At 48.2% G+C, this 22,127-nt stretch overlaps 1 protein-coding gene across 1 annotated transcript; it reads right to left on the bottom strand.

Moving 5' to 3' along the window:
- Positions 1-1,027: 1,027 nt before the first annotated feature.
- TRIM35 (tripartite motif containing 35) lies at positions 1,028-21,453 on the bottom strand. The gene is made up of 7 exons (XM_081188653.1): positions 21,155-21,453; positions 19,246-19,699; positions 13,169-13,264; positions 9,547-9,777; positions 9,297-9,319; positions 7,454-7,575; positions 1,028-3,473 (listed from the first exon to the last, which is right to left on the bottom strand). The coding sequence occupies exons 1-7, from the start codon at positions 21,259-21,261 to the stop codon at positions 2,905-2,907; spliced, it is 1,602 nt and encodes a 533-aa protein (XP_081044779.1). The 5' UTR covers positions 21,262-21,453; the 3' UTR covers positions 1,028-2,904.
- Between the last annotated feature and the right edge of the window lie 674 nt (positions 21,454-22,127).

Below are 22,127 nucleotides of genomic sequence, written 5' to 3'. Positions count from 1 at the left end.
AACACCATCAGAGCACTCCTGACATATGGTTGTCAAGCCTCTGCTTAAAGACCTCCAAAGAAGGAGACTCCACCACACTCCTTGGCAGCAAAATAGAATCATAGAAGGTAAAGGTAAAGGGACCCCTGACCATTAGGTCCAGTCGTGACCGACTGGGTTTTTTTATTTATTTATTATTTGTACCCCGCCCATCTGGCTGGGTTTCCCCAGCCACTCTGGGCAGCTTCCATAGAAACCAAAAATACACTAAAATATCGCGGGGTTGCGGCGCTCATCTCGCTTTATTGGCCGAGGGAGCCGGCATACAGCTTCCGGTCATGTGGCCAGCATGACTAAGCCGCTTCTGGCGAACCAGAGCAGCACACAGACCACCGTTTACCTTCCCGCTAGAGCGATACCTATTTATCTACTTGCACTTTGACGTGCTTTCAAACTGCTAGGTGGGCAGGAGCAGGGACCGAGCAACGGGAGCTCACCCCGTCGCGGGGATTCGAACCACCAACCTTCTGATCGGCAAGCCCTAGGCTCTGTGGTTTAACCCACAGCGCCACCCGCGTCCCTATGGTGTCCTTTTGGTCAGTGGAGAGTGCATCAGCCCCACCCAGATGGGACCTTAGGCTTCATGGGGCTAGTTCCTCTGATCAGTCTAGAACAGGAACTCTCAGAGACTCCAACTATCTCCCACTGTTAGTCTTATGTTCACAATGTTATTACTACTAGGTGTTGTACCAGCCTCACCCTCAACGCTTTTCAAGGACTGGCAGTTGCAGTAAAGTTCCACTTCCCCTACTGCCCGCCCACCACCACCTGATCATTCAATCAGTGTTGACCATCTCCAGAAGTTAACTCTTTGCTGTGTGCTCCACTCTCTGCTGACCAGAAGGACATTTCATGGTAAGTCCAACCTGCCATTCAAGTATCATTCTACAGAATGTTTTAAGGCACTTGAGTGGTTGTCAGTTAAAAGTTCTGAATGCATTTGCAACGTGAACTGATTGATTTCAATGTTTCCTTTTGAACAACTTACCAGGTTACACAAGTGTTTATTTTAATTACAATGTCAATCCATTGTTTAGGAAAACATGCTGCTTTGAATATAAACATTTTTTTGTACAAGGCTCTGGATAATATGCTGAGAGGCAGGAGTATCAATTCCCCGTTAAACAATTCATGCCACAAGAGAGCAGATGAAATGCTTATAGAACTTAAGCCGGCTCACATGAGTGAGCAAAGCTCCATATAAACAAAGCTGGGAGAGGCACAGCCATAGCCCATCTATCCTGAAATGGCATTCCTTTTACAGCTCCAGATATGGTGAGCAGACCCAGCAAACGAGTAAAACGCTTCCACCAGGACAATTCCAAATGGAGCTGCCAGCAGATCAGAAAGAAACCGATTTCCCCTGTTCTTGGGCTTTTAAGAGCAGCTTGACAAAAACGCGTCACTTTTCACAGCATGCAGCCCAGCAAAAAATATGTTGATTAAAAACCTGCCTACCTATTTCCATGGAGACTACACAGCATGCAGAATTTGTTTAAACCATCTCCATTGTATATAGCAGGGAACCTCTGGCCCATGGGTCAAATTTGGCCAGATATTCTTCCCCAAATGAAACACAGTTTTCCCCAAACCACATCCACGTGCTCAACATCCAGCATCCGATGTGGAGAGCTGGATTGAACTCCCTGGTCCATCAGCTGACAGGCTAGGAGCTCAGTCCCGCTTGGCCACTATTTCCCTGCAGGCCAACTTTGACAGATGAGCAGCACCACCCACCTGCAGGGCAGGGGTGCGTGGGTGGGTCAAAAAGGTTCCCCATCAGTTATACATCATCTTCCTCAAGCTCTGGTGCTGCAAACAAAGTGTCACAATTTGTTTTGCTTTTGGGAGGGGCTGCTTTTCCTACTCCAAACAAGCCATCACTCATATTGGGTTGGGTAGGAAACTTCAAATGACGAAATACCTGCCTGCCATGCAGCTTTTTTTTTAAAAAAAGGTACAGCAATGCTTTGGGGGGTGAGGAGATAAGGGACGGTTACAGATTTACCCTCTAAACTATGCCAGGAAATATGAAGTAACCAGATATCTCCAAAGCTGAGAGCCATAAAAGGGTTAATTCCCCGGCTAGACTTCCAACACATGCTCAGTGGGGAGGTGGTATCTTATGATTGGGTGATGGTGACATCATGCTGACAGATCAGAGCCAATCAGGGCCCGCCTTGTCTATTTCAAGCCCTTTCCCAAGCCCCTTTAAATCTTTCGCTGTGCCTGGTGCAGAGTAAGAGATGGTTTGATGATGAGGGCTTAATTACAGCCGCCTCTGCTGCTCTAGAGAGGAGGAACAGGGATAGGCTTCTGCCAGATGGTTAGGCAGCAAGAAAGCCATTTTGCAGTATTCCTCCATCCACCCCATTAAAATGACAGCCAGCCTGCCTGCCGCCTCACTTCTCATAGCTACTACCTCAAAGCGTAGGCAGCAGCATGCTAGATTCATCTCATACATGTGCTGTCATGCTCATGCCAATTTGTTGGGGCGTGGATTGCACTGTGAATAAAACACAGCCCCTTACACAAACACACGTTTTAACTGGGCAGCTCAAGTACCCCTCCCCTATTTATCTGCACATAAAGAGGTTTCTCCTTAGCAAGCTGCTCTTGCGCCCTTTTCTATTCACAAGAAGGATTGTGTAGAACTTCCGGAGTGGGTTAAATCTGAATGGCAACCCCAAAACCGCAGCTTAAGACAGCCACTTCTCCTGGCCTTGCTGGGAATGTCTCCATATCATAAACATTGAAGAATAGTCTAAGTTCTTTTTACTGCCTCAGTGTTGGTTAGTTAGGTAGGATAGGCAAGCTTTTGCAAGGATGTGTGGGTGCGCAGGGAGGGATAAACCGAAGACAAGCTCAGTTTGGATAGTCTTTCTTGATATGAATCTGAAGCGGGCAGATCTTGAACGGCTCAGGTGGTGACCCGGCATGTACGCTGCAGATGCAGAAGTACGGAAAGACTTCTCCAAACTTGTCATGGAACGTGTAGATGTGGCTCTTCTGCTCAGTGTCGTAGAATGAGAGCTCCCCTTCGTCACAGTCCAGCTCCACTCGCACTCTCTTGAGGTTCTTCCTGCGCCCAGTCTCTGACAGGACGGCCTGGAAGGACTGGCTTTTCTTGCTCTTGGTACCCTGCATGCGGTACATGTAGCCAAGCCCCAATCGGGAATCGCAGCCAAAGCTCCAGTAGTGGCCACAGGACTTACTGGCCACCCCGATGTACCAGTACTCAATGCTGCCAATATCGACCTCCCAAATGTGAGTCCCTTTGGAGTAGCTCTTGGAGCCCAGGACACAGGGCATGCCCATGGAGAAGCGTTCAGGGACTTCCACCACCAGCTTGTAGTTGCAGGTGTTAATGCTGGTGAGATCATCAGAAACTTCCAGCCAACTCTCAGCTGTATTGGGATCAAAGCTGAATGGGACTGCAAAAGGAGACAATCGTTAAGTATGAGGAATATGACAAGAGGGAATTTAAAAGACAAACCAAATCAAGTCAAAAACAGACTTGCCTGCTGCAAAATAGCAAGGATGGAAGCCAGATTGGAACTTCCATTTACAAAGGCATAAAGTCAGATGCTGGAAACAAATGTACTTGAACGTGGCTATAGGCAGTGGGCTGGCAACTTGTTAGAAACCAAATTCTAGACAAGTTGAGCCGGGTACTGGTTAGGACTGAACTGAATCCCCTTCCCTTCATTTTCACTGTCTCATAAGACATGACCAGTTGAAATGGGGAGGGGCATGTGATGACAAACCTAGACAGCATCTTAAAAAGCAGAGACATCACCTTGCCAACAAAGGTCCGTATAGTTAAAGCTCTGGTTTTCCCAGTAGTGATGTATGGAAGGGAAAGCTGGACCATAAAGAAGGCTGATCGCCGAAGAATTGATGCTTTTGAATTGAATTATGGTGCTGGAGGAGACTCTTGAGAGTCCCATGGACTGCAAGAAGATCAAACCTATCCATATAGAGGCTCCTGCCATAGCCGCGCGTCACCTCTCCAGCCGGGAGAGCGCATGCGGGGCTAAAGCAGCCCCCCGCGACCCTGTCCCGGCTAGAGAGGTGACACCCGGCTATAGAGGCTCCTGCCATAGCCGCGCGTCACCTCTCCAGCCGGGAGAGCGCGCGCGGGGCTAAAGCAGCCCCCCGCGACCCTCTCCCAGATGGAGAGGTGACACCCAGCTATAGAGGCTCCTGCCATAGCCGCGCGTCACCTCTCCAGCCGGGAGAGGGTCGCGGGGCTATGGCGTCTTCACTCCATAGGATACACACACATTTCCCCTTCATTTTTGAAGGGGGAAAAGTGCGTCCTATAGAGCGAAAAATAGAATCATAGAATCATAGAGTTGGAAGAGACCACAAGGGCCATTGAGTCCAACCTCCTGCCAAGCAGGAAACACCATCAGAGCACTCCTATAGAATCATAGAACTTGAACCTACGGTAACTTGAACCTATTTCAACACGAGGTATGACTGTATTCCAATTTGTCCCCTCCTAGACACCTCCTGGCACACAAAGCCAGGAGAGAATAAAACAAGGCAGCAGGCATAGTGAGGACACAAGAATGGATATTTCCTCATGAGTAAACCTGCTCTTGAGAAGCCATGTCAGCCTACTACATAGAATGGAGGCCTGGGACATGTATTGTTTTCAATTCACTTGCAAGCCTCTGCCCACATACAGTGGTACCTCGGGTTACATACGCTTCAGGTTACAGACTCCACTAACCCAGAAATAGTACCTCAGGTTAAGAACTTTGCTTCAGGATGAGAACAGAAATCGTGCTCTGGCGGCGCAGCGACAGCAGAAGGCCCCATTAGCTAAAGTGGTGCTTCAGGTTAAGAACAGTTTCCCCAGAGTGGCTGGGGAAACTCAGCCAGATGGGCGGGGTATAAATAATTTTTATTATTATTATTATTAATTATTATTATTATTATTATTACAATTATTGAGAACAGACCTCCGGAACGAATTAAGTACTTAACCCGAGGTACCACTGTACTAGGAATAGTGTTGTGAAATGTCAGCACCCTTCTTCAAAATTAAAGAAAAAGACGAATACTGGATGTTTTGAGCTCCAACTTCCATTAGCATGGCTGTGCTGGCTGGAACTGAGGGGGGTTATCCAAAGCATCTGGGAGGACACCAGACTGGTGCAGGCTGATGTAGATGCACTGCTAAATGACCGGCAGAATCCGAAATCAGGGAAGAGAGACGGCGGAAGAAGATTGGAAGAAATTTAAGGACTATCTTGGGAAATATTACAAAATTAATGAATGTTAGATTGATGTTGGATAGAATCTAAGTGGTTATCAGCTGTAATGATTAAGATAATTTGGGGGGGGGGGGAGAAAGAAAGGCGTAAAATTAAGTGAAAATTAAGGGTGAGGATTTGCTGAATGAATAATTTGAATTGGAATACAAAAAGGGGAGGTATGAGGAGGTCCGTGAAATAAGTTAAAAGAAAATAAGACAGTGAAATCATATGTGTTTTTTAATTTTTGTGGGGGTTTTTTGTCTTTTTTGTATAACCGCTGAAAAGTTAATAAATATATATTTTTTTAAAAAAAGATGTAGATGCACTGCTGCTCTCTGATGGCTACAATAAGCTGCTGCTTACCAAACAATACTCAGCACTGTAGAGGAGATTTCGGAGTGGAAATGCAACTTTCCACTGCAGATCACGCCTCTGTGGCTGCATGTGCCCACATTCCTTGGCACCTCACTGTTTCTTGGCTCCACACCCCACAAAGCTGCTTTTAAAAAAGAGACAAAACTCAAACATTGCTTTATTTGTGCCCAGCCTGCCATTAATCTCTCCTCAGTGCTGCCCACTGTCTTCTCCTGGATAAAAGAGCAAGAATGAGACTATTCCCTAGGCTCTATTAATCGCTGTTATCAGAGATTTCACCCATAACTATGCACTGAAGGAACACTGCCTTTTGCCACAATATGCTGGCTGGAATTTAACCGCTTTCAATTTTAACCTGAGGATTGTCATTTGTGCAGTTTTAATTTTAATTTATTCGAATTAATTTTGGGATGCATTTTAATCGATCGATTGCTTGTTTTTATGCATATTGTATTATTTATATGATGTTAGCTGCTCTGAGCCCAGCTCCGGCCAGGGAAGACGGGGTACAAATAAAAAAAAATATTTATTATTAAGTGTGACATAAAAATTCATTCAGGTGTGAAAAACCTTCACCCACAAAAACAGGTACAATTCAGGAGTACTTCTGTCACTTGTTACCTAGGAACCAATTCAAGGGTAAAATACATACTACAGAGCACCACTAAAAAGTAACATACCCACATCCTGTCACAACATTTTGTGCCAGAAGTTGACGATTTGCTTAGAATAAAGCATGCAAACTGAGCACCTATTAATACATGCCCAACCAGTTTTCATTGTACAGTTGTACCTCGGGTTAAGTACTTAATTCGTTCCAGAGGTCTGTTCTTAACCTGAAACTGTTCTTAACCTGAAGCACCACTTTAGCTAATGGGGCCTCCTGCTGCCGGAGCCCGATTTCTGTTCTTATCCTGAAGCAAAGTTCTTAACCTGAGGTGCTATTTCTGGGTTAGCGGAGTCTGTAACCTGAAGTGTATGTAACCCGAGTGTAATGTGTATGGGTTGCTCGTGCGTAAGTTGTCGCCTCTCCAGGCTTTGTTGTCTTGCTAAACCTTTCAGTCTGGACAGCCCTTCACTTCTGCCCTTCACTGATTCTGCCTCAGTCGCTAGCAGAATCCGTCAGTGGGCGTTTCTTAAATCTTTTCCAACATAAAAGTTGTTTGACACCCAGTCTCCTCCTACTCTCTCTGCGCGGAAGTCTTCTGCGCAGGGTGGGTGTGGGTAGCAGAGGACCCGTGCTCTCCCCGCTGGTGTCCGGTGAAGAGTCCTGGAGCCCTCTCGCCGATTCCCCCATCAGCCCCTCTATATCCCTGGTGTTGCGCTGATTTGCTTCCCCATCTGCGGAGCTGCCTCTCTCCCTGCTGGGCCCTTCTCCAGCATCATTTGAGAGCCTTCACTCCGCCTCTAGCTCCGATGTCAGTTCCCTGACACCGAGGTACCACTGTACCCAAATAAGGATGATTCTCCTCCATTTGGCGTTTATATTTCAGTACAGTCATGACAAGCAGGGGTGGAATATTACAGGGGTTTTATTCTATGCATCCTTTCATTACGAGAGGAACTTATTTTTTTATAGGAAAGGGCATTATGGAATTATCACCACTACTTGCAATAAGCCACCTCAATGTGTTCTACGGAAGGGATGAAGTGACGTTTATTCATCTAGGTATTGATGACCTTCAGCTTCCATCAGCTGGAAGTTGGAGTCAAAAAACATTTGCTGAAGTGTCACAGATTCCTTTTCTCCTGGCATCTAAGAAACCTACCAACTTTGATGATATTCAGCATCTTCTTCCATACATTATACTGCAAAGAATCCAAATACTTGGTGACTTCTATGAGAGTCCCTGGTGGAATTGCTTCTGGCTGTTCTACTGTCCAGGCAATTCTAGGAAACACAATTCAGACAAACAAAGATGTGAGCAAGGGGGACCCAGTTTTAGAAAAAACAAGCATCTTACAGACGGACCAATCCCAAGCCTTCTGAATGCAAATGTCTAGGATCACGCAAATGCTCAAAAGACTGCAAATCAACCACCTTCCTATCTCATACCTACACTCTCCCCCAGTCAGGATTTGTGGGAATCTCAAATCAATTTTATTAAAAAAGATTTGAGCCTTCTTTTGTTGCATGTTTAAAAACATACATTATCAGAATACGCTTATCACTTCTCCAGGGGTGCTTCAATGCTCAGAAATCTGAGATTTCTCTCGGTGCCTCTGCTATCGAGAAGCAGCAGGTAGTGACTGCAGAAAAAGCATTTTCAGTGCTGACTCCTTACCTATGGGAACGTCCTTCCCAAGGTGGTTTCACTGGCACCCTCATTACTATCATTTATGCATTTCTTTCCCCAGGTTTTAAAGATCCCAGAATCTACAATCTTTGGGTTTTAAAAAACTTTTAACCATTCTTGGAGGGAGGGGATGTCCCTAAGTTTTTGCCATTTTAATTTGTGTATTGTTTTTATTACATTTCTGTTAGCTGCCCTTCGGCGGTTCTCAACCTGTGGGTCCCCAGATGTTGTTGGACTACAACTCCCATCACCCCTGAGCTCTGGCCTTGCTAGCTAGGGGTGATGGGAGTTGTAGTTCAACATCTGGGGACCCACCATGATTGTGCTGACGGTGCAGATTATAAAATAGTCCAAATAAAAACGCACACACATTTTTCCATTGTGTGTGGTGTTCTGAGAATAGCTTCTGCATTCAGTACAAAAGGAAGATGGAACCCATTCATGCACACAAATGGGTTGTTTTAAAACAATGGAGTTGTTGTTGTTGTTGTTATGGGGGGGGGAGTTAAACATATGACTGATTACATGCATACAGAGCAATTACCCAAACTGAGCAACTAGCGTACAGTAGAATCAAATAGGCTAATTGCATCCTGTTTTCCCTCACACTGAGCTGTCCCTTCTATCTACATATGTTAGATTGGCTGGAAGGCATAAAAAATGCCAGCTGTGTGTGTTCCTTGTATTCTGAGACCCACCTTGATTTGAATGTCAGTGCAAGTTGTGAACTAATTAAAGCTTTGAAGATACCTCCTGTTCTGCATTTTAACCCACAAACATCCAAACCTCCGTTAATTAATTTGTGACACCTTTCAACTTGTTTCTCCTGACAGGCAAAACTATGAGGGAACGTATTAATGCCATAATCCCCAAGTCAACCACATACAGGATTTTTAGTTTTAAAAACAGGCAATTTCCTTCAGGTGGCACTGTAGGTTAAACCACAGAGCCTAGGACTTGCCTATCAGAAGGTTGGCGGCTCGAATCCCCGCGATGGGGTGAGCTCCCGTTGCTCGGTCCCTGCTCCTGCCAACCTAGCAGTTCAAAAGCACGTCAAAGTGCAAGTAGATAAATAGGTACCGCTCCGGCGGGAAGGTAAACAGCGTTTCCATGTGCTTCTCTGGTTCGCCAGAAGCGGCTTAGTCATGCTGGCCACATGACCCAGAAGCGGTACACCGGCTCCCTCTGCCATTAAAGCGAGATGAGCGCCGCAACCCCAGTCAGTCACGACTGGACCTAATGGTCAGGGGTCCCTTTACCTTTACCTTTTTATTTCCTTCACAATAGGTAAGAAATCTAATAAATGACAACAAACCTGCGTTTCCGGTTTTTGTGTTTCTGTAAGAAAAAGAAGAAGGTGGAATCAGAGAAGAAACCATTACTGAGAAACTCTATTAAAAGTTTCAACGGGGTTTGGGCAAGGGCTGTACACTATCCTACCAAGAGGACATGTCTTCAGAATCAGAGACATCATTCAGAGGACTAGGGGGGGGGTTGGGGGGTACAGAAGGAAGAAATCTTCCCATTTCATTTGGGATTTGGAGCCAGATGCCCACCAGCCTTACCTTGAGGAAGGAAACGTCATCCTCCTTCAGGTCAGCATGTAGCTGGCCCACTTCCTGTACCAAGACATTGCTTTCTTCCGATAGCTTCCTGATTTTGTCTTCAATCAGGTCCTGCTTCTTCTGGGCCTCCTCCCACAACTCTTCCAGCATAGTCTTCTCCTCATTCTGCAGGAACTTGTGCAGTTGTTCAAACTGCTTTTTAATCTCCTTCTCCAATCTAGCAGTTTCTTCCTGAAGACAGGTAGCAGGGGAGAGTAAGAAAGACAAAATAAAGCAAGGATGTAGCTTCAAATGCAGGACAGTTCTGCAGAATAAGAGACACAAGCCATAACAGAGGTCTTCTAAGTGGGAATCAATAAGGTGCTTAGGACTCTTATAATTCATCAGCACCCGGTGCGATACCAGCTGCACTGGCTCCCAGTGGAGTACAGGATCAGATTTAAGGTGCTGGTTTTAACCTTTAAAGCCCTATATGGCCTAGGACCCGCGAAACGAAAGAAGTGCCATGGTCAGATCACTTCCTGGTGCAACTGAACTTCTCTGCGACCCATCCCCTCTGCAGGGAGGTGGGACCAATTTGGATGGTCCGCCCCCGCCACTTAATGGATCCAAATGGTTTCCAGAGAGTGGTAGGGGATGCTTTATCCCATGCTGATGGCCTTTCAGCTGATTCCCTGGTGGCCCGCTGGAATGTGGAGTTAACCAGGGCTATTGACTGTTTGGCTCCGAAGTGCCCTCTCCGATTGCATGGAGCCCGGACAGCCCCGTGGTTTTCCACGGATCTGAGGGCAATGAAACAATCGTTGAGATGGCTAGAGCGCCGGTGGCGGATAACTCATTCCGAATCTGACCGGACACAGGTTAGAGCTCAACGTCGAGCCTACCAAGTGGCGATAGAGACGGCGAAGAAGAATTTCTTCACCGCCTCTATTGCATCTGCAGAAAACAGCAGCAGGAGACATTTTCAGGTGGTTCACAATTTAGCGGAACCACCTGCAACATCGGGGCCCAGTACGGGCCACATGTTCTCCTGCAATGATTTTGCAAAGTTTTTTGCAAATAAAATCGCTCAGATTCGGGAAGAAGTAGACTCCACCGTGGGAGCAGGGCCGGGGCGGGAGAGTGCTAGAGTTCTGTCTAGTCAAGTTGAGTGGGATCAATTCCAATCTGTTACCTCCGAGGATGTGGACAGGCTGCTTGGACGAGTGAAACCAACCACCTGTCTCCTGGATCCTTGCCCATCCTGGCTTATAAAAGCTAGCCGGGAAGGACTGGGCAATGGGCTTCGTGGGGTGGTGAATGCTTCCCTCCGTGAGGGAGCCTTCCCAGATCCGCTTAAAGAGGCGGTTATTAAACCGCTTCTTAAAAAATCATCTTTAGATGCGGCCACGATGGCCAACTATCGCCCAGTCTCAAATCTTCCATTCCTGGGCAAGGTGATTGAGCGAGCGGTTGCCGAACAACTCCAGGCACGCCTGGAAGAAGCGGACCATTTGGATCCCTTCCAGTCGGGATTCAGGCCTCATCATGGGACTGAAACTGCCTTGGTCGCACTGGTTGATGATCTCCGGTGGGCTAGGGACAAAGGTGAGAGCTGTTTCCTAGTTCTGCTGGATCTCTCAGCGGCGTTTGATACCATCGACCATAGCATCCTTCTGGACCGTCTTGAGGGGCTGGGAGCTGGGGGCACTGTTATACAGTGGTTCCGCTCCTTCCTCCTGGGCCATGTTCAGAAAGTGGGGGGGGGGATGAGTGTTCAGACCCCTGGGCTCTCACTTGTGGGGTGCCTCAGGGTTCTGTCCTCTCCCCCATGCTTTTCAACATTTACATGCGGCCGCTGGGAGAGATCATCAGGAGGTTTGGGCTGGGTGTTCATCAGTATGCGGATGATACCCAGCTCTACCTCTCTTTTAAATCAGAACCAGTGAAGGCGGTGAAGGTCCTGTGTGAGTGTCTGGACGCGGTTGGAGGATGGATGGCGGCTAACAGATTGAGGTTGAATCCTGACAAGACAGAAGTACTGTTTTGGGGGGACAGGAGGCGGGCAGGTGTGGAGGATTCCCTGGTCCTGAATGGGGTAACTGTGCCCCTGAAGGACCAGGTGCGCAGCCTGGGAGTCATTTTGGACCCACAGAGGACCTTACGGTCTTCAAATAAAAACATCTTTCAGATCCCGGGTCACAGGGAGGTTAGGCTGGCTGCAACCAGAGCCAGGGCTTTCTCAGCTGTGGCCCTGATCTGGTGGAACACTCTAACACAAGAGATTAGGGCCCTGCGGGACTTGACATCTTTCTGCAGGGCCTGCAAGACAGAGCTGTTCCACCAAGCCTTTGGCTGTGGCACAGTCTGACCCCCTCCTTTGGTAATCCTCATAGAACTCTAGCCCAATGGTTGCCATTAACTGGACTCTGAATTGATTTTAGAATGCATTTCAATTAATTGATTGTGATTTTATGTAAACTGTGTTATTTTTACTGTTGTTAACTGCTCTGAGCCTGGCTTTGGCTGGGGAGGGCAGGATATAAATAAAATATTATTATTATTATTAAATAGTTCTAAGAGTTTGCAAACAAATATACACCACTGTAGTGCAACAACGCAATGTGCAAAAGAGACCTTACACATCAGAGCTTCTCTTGAGCTACTGCGGCAGTGGCAGAAATAGCTTCAGCCAGAGTTGCGGAAGGCCATAGCTCAGTGGTAGAGCACAGGCTTGGTATGCAAAAAGTCCCAGGTTATATTCCCAGCATTTCCAGGCAAGGTTGGGAATGCCCGCTGCCTGAAACCCTGGGGAGCCACTTGTGGGAATGTTCAGGGATTCAGGAGAGGATATATTGTTTGATTATAGCCTTTCCAACTTGTATAAACAAGTTCACAATTTAGCAGAGTAACATTCCCCTTTTTAAACCTGCAGCGGATGCGTTTGCTCAGGCTCGCTAAAGCCTCTTTAATAACTGTTCTGGTAATTTCCCCTTATTCCCTCATAAAAAATAAGACACGACACAGTCTTCTATAAAAGTATAAAAAGAGTTTACTCACTCACATTCTGTTCACAATCGGATCCCAGAAGGCAGACTTAGCTTAGAAAAGTAACATACACCTAGAAACTATCTCATAAGGAGATAGTCCCTTTGTCCTCTCTTGGCTGTAAGCCAAGAGAGCATCTTTGGCTAAGCTGATGTTGCTTCTTCAATGCATGTAATCAAAAAGAGAAGGCTGCCCTACCCTGTGCTTTTGTCATTACCTGCACAGGTGAGGCCACGCCCACCTCTAGTCCCATGCAGAGGAAGTCTGTCCCAGCCCAGAAGGAAACAGGAAGTTTACCTGCTGGCTGGACAAACATTCCTCCCCCTGTGTAAACATGTTCTCTCTAGGAATGTTGTACTTGACTGCTCTTGTGTCTCACATCCCACACCACTGCCAGTCATTGATCACAGGGTGGTTCAGAAAATAAATATAAAATATATTCACAGTACAGAGCAGGGAAGGCTTGAACACAGAATAGGACACTCGTCCCTCCCAATCCATAGCCACACACAAGCATGGTGGAAGGGAAGGTCTCCTGGAGGTGTGCCCTAGAATAGTGCGCTGCACAATTGGGAGCTCAGAGTCAGATGCTCACCTTGTTGTGGTTTGCAATGAGCCTGTAATCAGACTTTATTCTTCCAAATTCTTGCACCTTGTCCTGCAGGGAGCTTTCCATGTCTTTGCACTTAGCCTGGAATTAAGGCAGAGAAGAAAGAGCTTAGCATCTTATACTGCATGTTTCCTATTTCTAGGAAAAGGGAAACTTCATCTATTACAATAAAGAATTAACTCTCCTGAAATGCCTGAGCAGCAGTCCCTAGCAGTAGTTGGCTGCACTTCTGTCGCAGAACACTCACGAATCCTCAAAAAACAGAACAACTACAAACAGCTCATCTTCAGGCTCCCTCAGAAGTGGTAGACTCATCTTCCTTGGAGGTTTTTAAGCAGAGGTTAGATGGCCATCTGTCATGGATGCTTTACCTGAGATTCCTCTATCACAGTGGGTTGGACTACTAGATGACATGAATGGCTAGAGACAGAACTGGGACCCACAAGTGTGGCTAGCAATACAAACTCCCACCACTATGAGTGTTCAGGCATCATCATCACATTGGCCTTAAAGGTAAAGGGACCCCTGACCATTAGGTCCAGTCATGGCCAACTCTGGGGTTGCGGCGCTCATCTCGCTTTACTGGCCGAGGGAGCCAGCGTACAGCTTCTGGGTCATGTGGCCAGCATGACTAAGCTGCATCTGGCGAACCAGAGCAGCGCACGGAAATGCCGTTTACCTTCCCGCTGGAGTGGTACCTATTTATCTACTTGCACTTTGACGTGCTTTCGAACTGCTAGGTTGGCAGGAGCAGGGACCGAGCAACGGGAGCTGACCCCGTCGCGGGGATTCGAACCACCGACCTTCTGATCAGCAAGTCCTAGGCTCTGTGGTTTAACCCACAGCGCCATCCGCGTCCCTTACAGGAAAAGTGTTGCTGTTTTGAGCACAAGGGGTCAGATGAAGCATGCACACCAAGCTTTCCACTACATGCAAAATCTCAAGAAACATGCAATATTTCTAGGACACGTGGAATCAAATTATTAATAGCTCAAGAACAGGTTTTAACTGTTAAGGTGCTGGTTTAAACCTTTAAAGCCCTATACGGCCTAGGACCCTCGTACCTACAGGACCACCTCTCCTGGTATGTCCCACAGAGGAACTTACGATCTTCAAATAAAAACATCCTGAAGGTCCCAGGCCTCAGAGAGGTTAGGCTGGCCTCAACTAGAGCCAGGGCTTTCTCGGCTGCGGCTCCAATCTGGTGGAATACTCTGTCACAAGATACTAGGGCCCTGCAGGACTTGACATCTTTCCGCAGGGCCTGCAAGACAGAGCTGTTCCACCAGGCCTTTGGTCAGGGCGCAGCCTGACTCCCTCCTTTGGCAATCTGCACAGAATTTTTGCTTAATGTTTGCCATCAATTTGATTTTAATTAATTTTTATAATGAAATGTTTTTAGAATGTTGCATTATTTTATGGTTGTTAGCCGCCCTGAGCCCAGCTTCGGCTGGGGAGGGCGGGATATAAATAAAATTTATTATTTTATTATTTATTACAGTATAAGAACAACACTTATAGTCTACATGAGTGAAACTGTGGGTAAACCTTTCACTGTGCCTTAGAGGGCTGTCAGGGGACAGACAGAAGTGCTTTGGGGGCAAAACACATCACATGGCCCTGGTGATTTCTGGTTTACACTATTATCTTCAGAACCTGGGGGGGTGCTCCCCAAAACACAAGCCCAATTTGTCATTCTTACACACTGAATTATATACCATGCAGTTCTCCCTCCTAACCCATGGAGACTGGAATTAGACATGAGGCTGGGTGACTCACAGCAAACTCATACTGTGTCAGAGACAGATGGAAACTTTGCCGGGAAAGTGTGACTCAAAATGCACACCGCTTCCTTTAGCCTCCAGCATCCCTTCCCACCACTTCAAAACCCATCTCAAGCTCACTATCCTTTCTTCCAAGCCACAACAGCCATCTTTCAATACAGCAAGCCGATACAACCATCTCAAAGAGCCTCTCCCCATGGGACTCAAAATCCATTCGGAGCCTCAGTTCCAAAGCAAAGCTTGACTGCATCACTATCTTGAGATACACCCCAAAATCAGGGCAACCCACCACTGGTGGTTCCAAGGCTCGTTTTCAGTATACAGTGGTGCCTCCCAAGACTAAAAGAATCCGTTCTGTGATTCTCTTCGTCTAGCGGTTTTTTCATCTTGCGAAGCAAGCCCATTGAAGGATTAGCGCTATTAGCGGCTTTTAGCGGCTTATCTGCTGATCGGATCAGCTGATAAGCGGCTTAGTGGCTTAGAAAAGGGGGGGAGGGGAAAAAACCAGCAGGAACTCGCAAGACATTGTCGTCTTGTGAAGCAAGCCCATAGGAAATTCGTTTTGCGAAGCACCTCCAAAACGGAAAACTCTTTCGTCTAGCGAGTTTTCCGTCTTGTGAGGCATTCGTCTTGTGGGGCACCACTGTACTGCAAAACGTTTTAGAATACCCACATGGGAAATAGCCAGGAACCAACAAAATTTGCCAAACTGAAACAAGCAATATTGTTGGCATTTCACACACAACAGGAAACTTGGCACAAAATCGGGTTCGCCCCACCCATGGAGGTTTAGCAATTTTGGCACGTTACACTGGATTTCCATCTGGTTTGTAGAGATTTCGAATTTTTATTTTGCAAGTCAGCTTGCAAGCCCTACAACATCCACATGGAGTTTTTCAGAGATAAATTATGTGGGTCCACACAGTTGCTCTCGGGCTGGAGTACATCTCCCCACGACTGGGGCTTGGAGAGCCATAGGTTCTCTAGGGGAAAAGCTTTAAAATATGCAGTCGTCATCTGCTGAAGAGTCAGCACCCTAAATGGGGACTTCAGTGGATCTCCTGCTGATTCAGTAGGGCTCTGATTCTGTAGTTAGAAACCCTCTCCCTCGGAAACTGCCTGGCTACTTCATTATCTCATTCCATCATCAAGTGGGCATTTTTATTTTGGGAACATTTCCCCAACTTTTGAATTGGAGGAAGTATTACAGATGGCGAGATACGTTAAGCTGGAAACAGTTGCAGGATCCAAGTCGCTGCTGTTTTCCATCTAACCAAAGCTCTGTGTTTCTGCAACCACCCTGGAGAATGTTGTGGCGGAAAATGGGTTATAACATTAAAATAGAAACACTTCTGCAAGGTTTTTTTTTTTTAAGCGCATGTCATTTTAGTGACTGTGGTCCTCGGCTTTCGTAAGGGAGCATTTGAAAGTTTGTTTGGGTTTTTAATGCATGAATGTATGCCTATGTTGCAATAGTCAAGATGAGTTGTATTTTATTTCAACAGCAGGGAAAAGAGGGAAAAGGATTAGGAAATGTTTTCTGGCACCTCAGCAACCCCCAAATCCTTAAGCTCCATCAGTCCAATCCACTGGTCCAAAGAAGAACTGTACTTCAGCTGCAGAACAACTGCTCTACATATAGAAGGTCCCAAGCATCTCTCATTTCCAGGCAGGACTCTTAATCTAGCCCGGCCTTGTCTGCACTGACTAGCAAAGGCTCTCTGACAAAAGTCTCCCTTCCCTAGCCTTAACTGGAGATGCCTGGGATCTTAACTGTTTATCAGCTCCATCTGGTATGCAGGCTGAGACCCTACCTGCCTGCAGACTGTCTTGCCAGAGTGGTGCATGCTCTAGTTATCTCTCCCTTGGACTACTGTAATGCGCTCTACATGGGACTACCTTTGAAGGTGACCCGGAAATACAACTAATCCACAATGCGGCAGCCAGACTGGTGACTGGGAGCAGCCGCCGAGACCACATAACACCGGTCTTGAAAGACCTACATTGGCTCCCAGTACATTTCCGAACACAATTCAAAGTATTGGTGCTGACCTTTAAAGCCCTAAACGGCCTCGGTCCAGTATACCTGAAGGAGCGTCTCCACCCCCATCGTTCAGCCTGGACACTGAGGTCCAGCGCCGAGGGCCTTCTGGCAATTCCCTTGCTGTGAGAAGGCAAGTTACAGGGAACCAGGCAGAGGGCCTTCTCGGTGGTGGCTCCCGCCCTGTGGAACACCCTCCCACCAGATGTCAAAGAGAAGAACAACTAACAGACTTTTAGAAGACATCTGGAGGCACCCCTGTTTAGGGAAGCTTTTAATGTTTAATAGGTTATTGTATTTTAGTGTTCTGTTGGAAGCCGCCCAGAGTGGCTGGGGAAGCCCAGCCAGATGGGCGGGGTATAAATAATAAATAATAATTAATTATTATTATTATTATTATTATTAATATTATTATTATTATTATTATTATTATTTGGTATCAAATCACTGAACCTGTGACTTTCTGCATGAAAAGCGGTTGCTCTGTCACTGAGCTACAGCCCTCCCCATCCCATTTGCTATGGGGGTATCAAAGTTGGGACCCCAAGGGTCATCTAGTCCAACCCCCTGCAATGCAGGAATCGCAACTAGATAATACATGGCAGGTGGCCATCCAGCCTCTGCTTAAAACCTCCAAGGAAGGACAGTCCACAACCTCCCGGGGGAGGAACAAACATCACTCATGTCACACGAAGCAGGGTCCTCGTGCAACAAATTCCTACACCCCCAATCATTGGCAAGAAGAAGGCTTTGACGTGGGGCAGCCCCAATTTATGCAGCTAGTGGTGTTTGAGAATATTATGGCGGCTGGGAGACGATCTCGCCAGTGGGTGCCCATCACCACTATGGCAAACATAATAATAAATAATAAATAATAATAATAATAATACTTTATTATTTATACCCCGCCCATCTGGCTGGGTTTCTCCAGCCAATCTGGGCGGCTTCCAACAGAATATTAAAATACAATAACCTATTAAACATTAAAAGCTTCCCTAAACAGGGCTGCCTTCAGACACAACATGCTGTCTGGCCTAAAAGATGGGCAAGTGAAGGTACAGAGGCTGGCATTGCTAAACATCCATCAGAAGGGGGTTCCAGAGATATAAAGCAGCCTTTGTGTGCAGCCAAGGTAGAACATGATATGCTCCTGGTCCATCTATCTTTGGGCCTCCAAGCATTACGGAACTACAGCTCCCACCAACTTCAGCAAGCACAGCCAGGGACAATGGGAATTATAGCAAGCCAAAGGTTCCCCACATCCAGTCTGAGCTGATCTCAAATTACACACAGTTCCTCCTTCTTACAGCGTCCAGGAATTGTAGAATTGGAAGGGATCCCAAGCATTATCTAGTCCAGCCCCCTGCAATCACAACTAAAAAACCCTGATAGGTGGCCATTCAAAGGTCTGCTTAAAGGTAAAGGGACCCCTGACCGTTAGGTCCAGTCGCAGACGACTCTGGGGTTGTGGCGCTCATCTCGCTTTACTGGCCGAAGGAGCCGGCGTACAGCTTCCGGGTCATGTGGCCAGCAGGACTAAGCCGCTTCTGGCGAACCAGAGCAGCACACGGAAATGCTGTTTACCTTCCCGCCGGAGTGGTACCTATTTATCTACTTGCACTTTGACATGCTTTTGAGCTGCTAGGTTGGCAGGAGTAGGGACCGAGCAACGGGAACTCACCCCGTCGCGGGGATTCGAACCGCCAACCTTCTGATCGGCAAGCCCTAGGCTCTGGGGTTTAACTCACAGTGCCACCCACAACGCCACGTCCATTTTAGGTGCATTTTAGGTACATTTTGAAGGTAAAGGGACCCCCTGACCATTAGGTCCAGTCGTGGCCGACTCTGGGGTTGCAGCGCTCATCTCGCTTTACTGGCCGAAGAAGCCGGTGTACAGCTTCCGGGTCATGTGGCCAGCATGGCTAAGCCGCTTCTGGCGAACCAGAGCAGCGCACGGAAACACCGTTTACTTTCCCGCCAGAGTGGTACCTATTTATCTACTTGCACTTTGATGTGCTTTCAAGCTGCTAGGTTGGCAGGAGTAGGGACCGAGCAACGGGAACTCACCCCGTCGCGGGGATTCGAACCGCCAACCTTCTGATCGGCAAGCCCTAGGCTCTGGGGTTTAACCCACAGCGCCTCCCACGTCCCTTTAAGGTCTGCTTAGAAACCTCCAATGAAGCCTGCCAACTCTTAGACGACCTTCTCGCACCATCCAGACCCCCAGGGGAGCTTACCCTGTAGTTCTTGGCCATCTCTGCCACGGGCTTCATCCTGTGGTCCGCATGCTGCTTGGAGCTTTGGCACACAAAGCAGACCAGCTCCTTGTCCTCCAGGCAGAAGAGCTTGGCTTCCTCTCCGTGCACAGGACAGCGGGCAGAGGACTCCCCAGCCTCACCCTGCTGCTGCTGCTGTTTTTTCTCCTGCAAGAGGAACATCTCCACAATGTTGGCCAGGGTGTGGTTGGTACGGAGCTCCTCAGGGGAGCAGGCTGCCTTGCACACCGGGCAGACATGGTGGGCCTGGTCTTCCCAGGACCGGCTCACGCAGCCTTTGCAAAAGTTGTGCCCGCAGCGGAGGGTGACGGCGTCTTTGAAGGGCTCGTAGCAGATGGGGCACAGCAGCTCCTCCTTGATAGTAGTTGCAGGGGGCAAGGACCGGGCAAAAGAGGCTTGTTTGGCCATAGGTTTGCTGCAGGAGAAAAAGGAACAACTCGGTTGCAAAGATCCAAGAGACAACCAGCTGTTGCTGCTTCCCCAGCTTATGACTCACAGCTGCAGGCTGCTAATAAACTTTCCAAGCCCCACCCTAGTTTATTTTGCCATTTGAATACGGAAACTGATTCTGACTGACAGCGCACGGGGCCAGTGGGAAAAGGAGCGGGTGCCGCCCATTCCAGGGCATCTTTCCAAGCCTCTGGAGCTGGAAATGGGTTTCCTCTTGAGCAGGAATTGACGCAGCGAATAGGAAAGCCCCGGAGGCGGAGAAGGGGATTTTGCGCGCTCCCTTCTGCGCCGCCTTGACTCAGGAACAGGCCTTGCTGTTGCAAGCGGCTGATCAGCAACCCCAGGAGAGCGTTTACTCGGGAGTAACCTCCCCCTGTTTCCTAGGGTCTCTTCAAAGCCCCCCACCCCTGAATGCTGAGCGCTCCGGCAAAACTGGACTTCGTAGGGAGCGGCTTTGGGTTTACTGCGAAGTTGCGAACCCCATCCCAAACACGCTTCCGCGGGAGGAGGGGCTTGCGCCCGCGTGTCTACACACACTCGCTCCGGAGCAAATCTCTTCGAACGTTCCGGATGGTCAAAATTCGATTCAAGGGCGTTTCGATTTGAGAAACTTAACAGGAGCTACAGTTTTGCAAACATGGAATCTGTTTGGGGACTAGGAACTGGGAGAGACCGGGGTTCAAATTCCACCTTACACCCGGCCATGGAGCTTACTGGGTGACCTTTGGCCAGTCACCCTGTAGACAGGGATGCGAGGATAAAATATACTATGCGCATGGACCACTTTGAGCTCCAGGGAAGGGAGGTGGAGTATAACGCAACAAATAATTTTGGAACAAATATTGTTGGGCTGCACGCGATTTGCTTCGGAGTAAACGCTAACTTGGGCTGGGGCTGCATGTTCTACGCGCGACAGAAAGCAGAAGCGAGCTTTTATTCTGATTTTAAAAACACAACAACCCGAGAATAAAAGGGGAGGGGGAAACCAGATATTTCCCAACTAGAAAGAAGAAGTGAGCTGTTCTTTTTAAAAACGGGGAATAAAAAAACAAAGGGGGGGGATGTTTCCTAACTAGAGAGCTGAAGCGACCTCTTTACTTAAAATGGGAATAAAAGAGCGGGGGATGCAACCAGCCGCGGCTTTTCTTTCCAATCCGAGAGGCGCTGGGAAGGGACGAAGGAAAAGGCGCGCGCGCGCGCTATTCGTGTAAACCGGCCGTTATTGGCAAGCGATCAGGAGCGACTCCGGAGCCAAGTTTGCCAGGCGCAGAGGACCGAATGGTGCAGCCACCGCTCCGGCCTCGGGGGCTTACCAGGTCGGGCCACGTGGGCTGCTGGTCCAGGGGGCGCGCGTGCATCTTTGCAGCATCCTCGGGGCAGGGGATACCTCTCCCACCCCGAATCTCCTCCCGTCCCTTACCTTGGCTCGTTGCTGGGCAAAGCAGGCAGGCACCTTTGGCAGCAAGTCCTAGTGCTCCTTCGGCGGCGGGGGCTGCGGGCCAGCTCGCCCGCGAACAAGGAAGCCATGGCCACCGTTTGCAGATGACTCCTTTTTTTTTTGCAAAAGTAGCTGGCAACCCCCCGTTGCAGAGCAAAAGAGGTCGCGAGCCTCCGTCTTTCCTTTTATGTCCTGGAGGCGAGTCGGACGGGGCTGCAGGCTCCGCCCAGCTCAAGCTGGGGAAAGGCAGCTGCTCCGAGCCGGTTGAGCGAGCCAGATCTCATACCTGTGCCAAGGAGGCTTCCAAGTTGGCAGGGAAATTAGGTCAAGGTGTTTGGGGCAAGGAGCCAGACACCAGGGAGGCGGGCGAAGTGTCTCCCCACCCCGACCGCGAGCAAGGAAGCGTGGTTGGCACGCAGAGGGTGCAAAAGGGGGAGGAACTGCAAACTCTCCAGGGAGCAGGATGCAAAACTGTCTTTGATGCCTCTTGAACGAGAAAATCTAGTATTAGGGGAAGACACTCTGTCTGGCTTGGCCAAAGGCGGGTCCTGCCTCGTCAGGCTTCAGAACTGCAAACTGCTTTGATGTTGCTTTGACATTGTGAGTTTTATTGTATGCATTAAAATTTGGCCTTTGTTTTTGCTCTTAGTGGCCCTGAGAACTTGAGTCTGTTGCTGCTGTTTAGTCGTGTCCGACTCTTTGTGACCCCCTGGACCAGAGCACGCCAGGCCCTCCTGTCTTCCACTACCTCCCGCAGTTTGGTCAAACTCACTCTGGTAGCTTCGAGAACACTGTCCCACCATCTCGTTCTCTGTCGTCCCCTTCTCCTTGTGCCCTCCATCTTTCCCAACATCAGGGTCTTTTCCAGGGAGTCTTCTCTTCTCATGAGGTGGCCAAAGTCTTGGAGCCTCAGCTTCAGGATCTGTCCTTCCAGTGAGCACTCAGGGCTGATTTC

This window comes from Podarcis bocagei (genome assembly GCF_964188305.1).
Source record: "Podarcis bocagei genome assembly, chromosome: 3".
In the NCBI taxonomy this organism is placed as follows: Eukaryota; Metazoa; Chordata; class Lepidosauria; order Squamata; family Lacertidae; genus Podarcis; species Podarcis bocagei.
Note: the sequence above shows the minus strand (reverse complement) of the source record. Positions and strands in the feature narration are given on the sequence as shown.

Coding starts and splice junctions, on each gene's coding strand:
- TRIM35 (XM_081188653.1), bottom strand. CDS start 21,261: ATGGCTTCCTTGTTCGCGGGCGAGCTGGCCCGCAGCCCCCGCCGCCGA. Junction 9,778..13,168: donor TCATTGCAAACCACAACAAG/GTGAGCATCTGA, acceptor ACCTGTCTTCAG/GAAGAAACTGCTAGATTGGA. Junction 7,576..9,296: donor CACAAAAACCGGAAACGCAG/GTTTGTTGTCAT, acceptor TGTGTTTCCTAG/AATTGCCTGGACAGTAGAAC.